Source organism: Salmo salar, chromosome 22, assembly GCF_965601325.2.
Source record: "Salmo salar chromosome 22, fSalSal1, whole genome shotgun sequence".
Lineage (NCBI taxonomy): Eukaryota > Metazoa > Chordata > Actinopteri > Salmoniformes > Salmonidae > Salmo > Salmo salar.
The window spans coordinates 27,242,754-27,250,927 of NC_138312.1; the positions used below are offsets into that span (position 1 = coordinate 27,242,754).

General features: G+C 42.8%; 1 protein-coding gene across 7 annotated transcripts in view; it reads left to right on the forward strand.

The window, feature by feature from the left end:
• The window catches only part of foxp4 (forkhead box P4), a 177,467-nt gene extending 169,639 nt beyond the window's left edge, over positions 1–7,828 (forward strand). For all 7 annotated transcript variants that reach the window (XM_014166826.3, XM_014166823.3, XM_082967447.1 and 4 more), the window contains 2 exons: positions 591–766; positions 853–7,828. In XM_014166826.3, the coding sequence (XP_014022301.1) occupies positions 591–766; positions 853–1,006 (330 nt within the window). In that variant the 3' untranslated portion in view covers positions 1,007–7,828. The remainder of the gene's footprint in view (positions 1–590; positions 767–852) is intronic.
• The last annotated feature ends 346 nt before the right edge of the window (positions 7,829–8,174 follow it).

Genomic DNA, 8,174 nt, shown 5'->3' on the forward strand with positions numbered 1-8,174 from the left:
CTGAGCCACACGAGACACCTTACTCCATCCAACTATGACTCAGATGACTTATAGCATCAAGTATTTGTCAATTAAGGTCACTGCATGACATTTGTGCCTGTCCTATAAAATCAATTTCAGTCACTCCTATCACATGCACACACTCCCTCAATGAATGCTCTCTCACTTTCACTCTCTTTCTCTCTCTCTACCCTCTAACACACACACACACACACACACACACATACACACACACCACTAAACCCTTGAGCAGTGAAGTGTAGTGTGCAGGAGCCCCCTAGTGGTTGTATGTGGTAATCCTGAAGAGTTAGTCATCCAGGAAACACTGCTTTAGTCTTCAGCATTACTGACTATCAAATCAACGTTTATTCGTCACATACTCAGTTTACAGCAGGTTAAAACGGTGCAGCGAAATGCTCAGCAAGTACTCAACAGGACTAACCAGTCAAAGCATCTGTGTTACTGAATAAATACATGGGTTCTTCTTACTCACAAAGTTTATTTGTGGATCCATAAGTACTTGAAGTCAATTGTGATGTATGTGAGTGTCTTTTAATGTAAATCTGTGTGTTCCTGTGTGTGTCTATTAGGCGGCCCTTGCGGAGAGCAGTTTAACTCTGCTGAACAGCCAGGGCCTGGTTAACCCCTCATCTGCCGCCAGCCTCAACATGCTGCATGGGATGGGTCATGATGACGTCAGCTCCACTGTAGAACAGGTCAACAGTAACGGCAGCTGCAGCCCTACACTCAGCCCACAGCAGTATGGGTAAGACACACACACACAAACTCTCTCACAAACACACTCCCTCTCTCTTTCTCTGTCTTTCTCTAACTTGTCCCTCTGCCTTTCAGACACCAGGTCCATGTGAAGGAGGAGCCCACTGAGATCGAGGAGGACAGACGCTCCATGTCGCTCATGGCAACTGTCACTCAGAACATGGCTTTGCCTAGCGATCGGGATGACCGCGATTTGGATGATGAGCTTCCCACCGAGGAGCTGGAGTAGGATTGGATGAGCTGAACCAGTGGACGGGACTTTGAGGTTTAATCCCGCCCGCTCCATTGGAGTGAAGCGAATTGATGACCACATAAAAAAGAAGATAGAGATAAAAAAAAAAAGATAAAGATCATGATTTTTATAAAGCAAGAAACCAACAACATTGACAAACAGGGTTAGACCTCCGTTACATACCGACGCAAAAATAACACTCTGGAGCATTGCTTTATTCCCACACATTATCACCCACCTCACCCCCTCCTCCCTCCTCCTCACCCCCTCCTCCCTCACCCGATGAGCAGCGTATTGTCAGAGAGACAGCTCTCAGTGGTGATATGGAGGGAGGGTCCTCTTTCCTCTCCACTCTCCTCTCCCTGTTGATTCACACAGATGGTCTACCCACCCTACTGTCCTTTAGTGCTGGTAGTTTGATTTCCACACCACTTCAATATACATACAGGTGTGTGAGAGAGAGTGTGGAGATACACACACATCAGATCATGTGTATATATTGTTTGGAACAGTCACCAGGAGGTGTATAACTCTCCTCCTCTTCTCCGATCATATTAGTTCCTTTTTTTTTCTTCTTTTGCCTGAAAGAACTGCTGGGCTTTGAAATGGAAGGAAGGACAGTGGTTTTCTCAAAGATTACCCCACCTGCTCACACATCAGAAACCAAGCGTACAAACCAGTCAATGACCCATAGGCGGGACTGAGACTGGATTGCAGGATTCTGCCCTATGCCAACTCTCTAGCCATTCTCTGCCCTATGCCCACTCTCTAGCCATTCTCTGCCCTATGCCCACTCTCTAGCCATTCTCTGCCCTATGCCCACTCTCTAGCCATTCTCTGCCCTATGCCCACTCTGTAGCCATTCTCTGCCCTATGCCCACTCTGTAGCCATTCTCTGCCCTATGCCCACTCTGTAGCCATTCTCTGCCCTATGCCCACTCTCTACCCATTCTCTGCCCTATGCCCACTCTGTAGCCATTCTCTGCCCTATGCCCACTCTGTAGCCATTCTCTGCCCTATGCCCACTCTCTAACCATTCTCTGCCCTAGGCCCACTCTCTACCCATTCTCTGCCCTATGCCCACTCTCTAACCATTCTCTGCCCTATGCCCACTCTCTACCCATTCTCTGCCCTATGCCCACTCTCTAACCATTCTCTGCCCTATGCCCACTCTCTAACCATTCTCTGCCCTATGCCCACTCTCTAACCATTCTCTGCCCTATGCCCACTCTCTACCCATTCTCTGCCCTATGCCCACTCTCTAACCATTCTCTGCCCTATGCCCACTCTCTACCCATTCTCTGCCCTATGCCCACTCTCTAACCATTCTCTGCCCTATGCCCACTCTCTAACCATTCTCTGCCCTATGCCCACTCTCTAACCATTCTCTGCCCTATGCCCACTCTCTACCCATTCTCTGCCCTATGCCCACTCTCTAACCATTCTCTGCCCTATGCCCACTCTCTAACCATTCTCTGCCCTATGCCCACTCTCTAACCATTCTCTGCCCTATGCCCACTCTCTAACCATTCTCTGCCCTATGCCCACTCTCTAACCATTCTCTGCCCTATGCCCACTCTCTAACCATTCTCTGCCCTATGCCCACTCTCTACCCATTCTCTGCCCTATGCCCACTCTCTACCCATTCTCTGCCCTATGCCCACTCTCTAACCATTCTCTGCCCTATGCCCACTCTCTAACCATTCTCTGCCCTATGCCCATTCTCTGCCCTATGCCCACTCTCTAACCATTCTCTGCCCTATGCCCACTCTCTAACCATTCTCTGCCCTATGCCCACTCTCTAACCATTCTCTGCCCTATGCCCACTCTCTAACCATTCTCTGCCCTATGCCCACTCTCTAACCATTCTCTGCCCAAGCCAGACAAGACTCTCTTTACTCATTATGACAAACAAAAAAAGATGACATTGTTCCCCCCCAAAAAAGACCCTTTGGTGATTTACTCCTCCTTCATGTGTGATAGAGTGATGGGCACAGGCCAACCTGAGAGAGAGAGAAAAAGAGAGGGAGGAAGGAGAGATCATCTACACAGAGATATCTGACTAAAATAGTTTATGATTATGGGATACAAAACATTTTATATCCAAAAAGTGGTAGCTTTTTCACTTCCTTTTTTCTTTGATGTTATCTTCATTTATTTTGTAGGATTCATATTTCCATGGTGATATAATTCTGTTTCAAAGTGTATTTTGTAAAAATGCTTTGTTTGTTTTGTTTTTAGTTTTTATTAACTCTGCTTGTTCACACCATTCCAAACTAGTATTGGTGGCAAAGAAAGTACAGTATTGTCCCAAAATTCCCCATACCCCAGCCCACCATGAATACCTTTCTGTGTGTCTGGGTTTGCCAGTTTAGATGGCAGGAGATTGAGAATAGCACTTAGGATCGAGGGCCTCAGCTCCTGAGAACACTCACCAATAATCCCAACATTATCATCCATTTGTATTATTCCTTTTTAACTAACTTTCATTCCTTTTTATTTTATCTTCTCGTAGTTAGTTGAGAAACATCAGCTGTGATACAAAGCAATGCTTGAAAAAATATATTATGGCAGTCAGAGAATACCTCATCCCACAAATTTCCACCCGGAAGTGTGTGCAAAATGTTAAAGAAGTAAGGGGGAATTCTTTGTGTGGGACACCAAAACGTGGCAACTCTGCTCAGTTTCATTTCAAAAAGTTCTATTGTTACTATAGTTACTGTATAGAAGCTGTCTGCAATTCACTGTGTGAGTTGAACTCAAAGGAATAGCACGTGAGATTTAAAATCTTTTGTTTTCAGTGAGCGTAAAAGCATTACCTTCTCTGCAGTGCCATACCAAATTTAAACACATTATTTTTATGTATTTTCTGCTTTTTCTCCCATTTTTTATTTTTGTTACAGGTAACCAAAGAAATGTGTAGAAAACCAAAAACCCTGTAGTTTATTTTTCCCCTTTTGAGTTTTTCCTCTAAAGAACTGGCCAAAAGACAATAAACATCTGACATTTAAATTATTATTGTATTATCATAACTCTTACGTTGAATTTGTTCATGACATTACTGGTCATTCCAAAAACCAAAGTATAAAATGCTGAATAGAATTTGGTGATGTTAAAATCTTTTTACATGTGTTTAACTGGTGCAAATGACGACTCACATTAGGTATGCTATGGTTGAAGGCCAGAAACAGTATTAACAAACAACCCTTTTGCAGTTCCTTAGATAAATAAAGAAAGCACTTAGGATTTAAATCTCTATCTCTCCATGCTCAGGCTACCTGTGTTTCAAACACAACCTTATGACAGGCTCCACTGTAGGCAAGCCTAAGATGGGATTCAGGGTTAAAGATGACAAATAATTATCTTACCCTCATTAGGCACTTGAACACAACATTTATATACCTTTATGTGACACTAGAAGCCAGCAAAAAAAGAAGTGGGCTGTTGTCAGTTGTCCATTAACTGGGATACCGTGTAAAACAAAAAATACATTTTTATTGCACTGTAATAATGCATTTTTTGATTAATTTCCTCAACCAAAACAATATTTTCATTGTGAAACTCTATACATTCAAACATCCCTTTGTGCTATGCAGGAGAATGTCATTTTTTTGACCCGGCTCCCAGTTTGATTGAATAGGACCAAAAGTCCCATTGTCTAGCAGAGAACAGTTTACTTAATGTACTTTCTTTACTCCTCACCTACAGTCTACTCTGGCAGACACAACAGTTTAACAAATACCAAAAATGGCAGGTCTTATAATAAATAGGAACAAAATGCTAATGTTTCGCTCTTATAATGTCTTCATGCTCTCACATTGCTACAGAAACACGTTCATATCCCCAGTCTGTGAGTAGTTGTGATAGAGACTGTTTGAAGCTGGCTGTCATTCCAAACATCACATCAGTAGACAAACGGAGGGTTTTTCAGAACAGACATACCATTATGACCACTTGTGATATTTACAGCAAAGAGAGAACAACTGACAAACGACAAAATCATACCAATGAGAAAGGAACACACCAAGGGACATGTCAACTTAGGGATTTTTTCTAAAACAAAATTTGGGAACAGTTTTGTCAAATCAACTCTTGCACCATTTTCTTAGTTTTTTCTTTGTATTGACTTCCTGTGTAAAACAGCACTGTTTCCTGTCTAAGTAGGGTTATGATGCTTCACGTCATCAGACTGATTTATAACAAACAAAGTGGGAGAGGGACACCGAGAGTAAAAACCAAAAATAACACTACCTCCTTTTCAAAATGGTTCACAATAAAAGCCAATGGGAGACTGGAGACCAGAAATATTTCCGTTTTTTTAATTTAAATTCTTCCTCAATAATAATAGTGAAATATACCAAAACACAGCTTACTGTTAATACACATTAAGTGGGGCAGAAAAAGCTTGTCTGGCTATCTGAACTCCAAATTCACGAGCGTGAGCGCAAAACAAAGAGACGTTACAACAACATTACACCCCGTTAAAGATGACTACCTCTCCTAAAACCACAGATAACTGGTGCGTTCTCCTAAGAGTGAAGAGTGAAGTGGTCACCATGTTTAAAAGGTCTACTCTCAGCTGTGTATTATCGGCTCTCTCTATACTGGTCATTAGCATAAAACTCTGTGAACAGCCTCTTAACTGGGTGCTCTAATTGTATGCACGCATATTGATGAGCCGGCTTTGCCGGCAGCCAATGATAGTCCGGTCGTTAGCGGCGACTCAATGGGGCAGGAAGCTGGTTGTCAGGAGTGATGATGAGCAGAATGTGAGTGCCCTGCACCCGCCATTGGGCCACACACACACTAGTGCCCGCCACACGCCAGCGGCCCACACTACACATGAATGGAGATGGCAGCGATAAAGGAAACACCCACACACACTCACAGGCTGTAGTCAGTGTTCAGTCGAAAGGGCCCTTAGTATCAGTCAATAAGCCTCAGAGCTGGGAATTAAAGCCCTGTGACATGGAGCTGGCCCTTCACGGTGAATAGTGGCCCCTGTCACTAGGAGCCGGGCCCCTGTTGGCCCCTTGGTTCAGACAGCTGAGGAGAGGCTCTGAGTAACTAAAGATACTATCCAAAGACAAACACAGAGCTTGCTGGGAGACGGACAATAATAACAGCTTACAAAGGAATGAATGATTACTACTATTATTATTGTTATGATTCAAACTCTCATGAAAGAGGCACTGCTGCATTCAGTAAATAAATGATGTTTGAATTCTCATCCTTTAAGGTACACCTGTAAGCCAAGCTGTTTTATCAAGATGTAGATTGACATTCGTTGATGATGTTGACAGATCGCCATAGACACTTCTGTTCCTTCTCCAGTTTGGCTGTTATGATGTATTATTGTATATTAATGCTTGGCTTAGCTCTCGAGGGCATTCTTTACCATGATGTCTTTTTGATTTTCTCTTTTGTTCATTTAGTTATTGTAAAGCTTCCAGCTTGGATTCCTATACTGTATTGCTAATGCTGAAGTGTATGTATTTATCATATTAAGTGATGCAGGTATCTTTGTTGAATAGTTTTTCCTTTCTTCTTTTTTCATTTTCTTCATAAAACGTCTGGGACGATGATTTTTTAAGTGTATTATCTCTAAAAAATAAAATAATTAAAGTTAGATAAGTGGTTTAGGTAACAGCTGTTTGTATATTTATCTTAGCTAGGTCTATTTTGATACCTTTTGTCTCTGTACTGCATTTTTAAGGAAAGAAAAAGAAAAACAACAGTAAAACAAAAAGTTGACTTCGTTATGATGATACCTCAGAAGGACTTTTCTCTAAGACAGGACCAAAACCTCAGAAAAATAAGAGAAAGAGGAAAATAATTGAAGAAAATATGTAGCCCCTCTCTTGCTTTTAAAGATGGAGCGATGTAAAGGTGATGTTGTGGGTCCTTTATGTGCCAATCTGTGTCCTCTGACCCCTGACTACAGTCATTCCTCTGATGACCTTTAACTTACAGCAGTCAATCACTCAATAGGACAACTGGGCGTGGCCTTCAATCAAACACCTGATGGCATTTGTCCAATTAGAACTCTAACCAAAGGTGTTGTGAATGGCCAAGGCTTATCAGCTAACAGACCACCACAACTGTAACCAAACCAACCCTCGGCACTAATCTACCACAAGCTACTTCCCATACCTCAAACCATTCTTCGCTATCACCATCGCCATCATCTCTCCGACGAGCACTCTTCCTATTGGATCATTAGTGACTCCGGGGACCTAATTGGCCCCACCCCTGCTCTATGATTGGACAGCTCTTAGGTGTCATGTTGAGGGAAAGGGAACTTAAAGGACAGTTGCCCATGTTATTATGAACTTCACAGCCCCCCCCAAAAATGGAACTACCACTTCAGCTGTCCTCTGGTTGTATCTTAGGAATGTGTGTACATTTTCAGCAGTGGCTTTCTGTAACATTACTTAGTTTCAGTTTCTGTTTACCTCTATTTTATCTTTTTATTTTGTTCTGTTTGTTAATTTTTTGAAAGTGTGACCCAGGGGAATGGGTAAAGTAGGAGCAGGTGGTGGTTTTTAAGATGGTCTAAAAGAGGTTTAAAAAAAGGCGACTTTGCCACCGAGACCTTTGCCCTTTCACCCTTCCCTGGGTGGCCATGTAATGCCAGTCACTGCCCTTTTCCTCATGCTGTATAAAACACACATATATCTGTGTATTTGTAACCTGAATCTTCTTGTGTCTGTCCATGCAGACAATAAAACAGCTGTACAGTAGGTCTAGTTGCATGTAATCTGTACTAATTATTGACAATGGCATTATAAAATGCAATAAAATACTTATTACACTGTCTGACTGTGTCAGCGTGATGTTCTTTATCTGTCAAGATGTGCCACTGGTTTTACGCACACACATGCTATTCCTAGAGGTAAAGGGATGGTTCCGTAGTGCAGTCAAGTGCCTCATACACCTGCCCCACACCATAGCTGTATCCACTATTCCCTTGGCCCTACTCTCCCCCTTCCCCACCTTTCTCCCCAGCTCACCAATGTTTCACCCCTTCCTCTTGACTTTTAGAAAGAGCTCCATTGTGTGTGTCAGAGAGAGAGAGAGAGAGAGAGAGGAGAGAAATGTGCTTTGAATAAGAGCGGCAGACAGGGCGAGGCCTCAGAACAAACAGACTCCTGGCAAGGAGCAC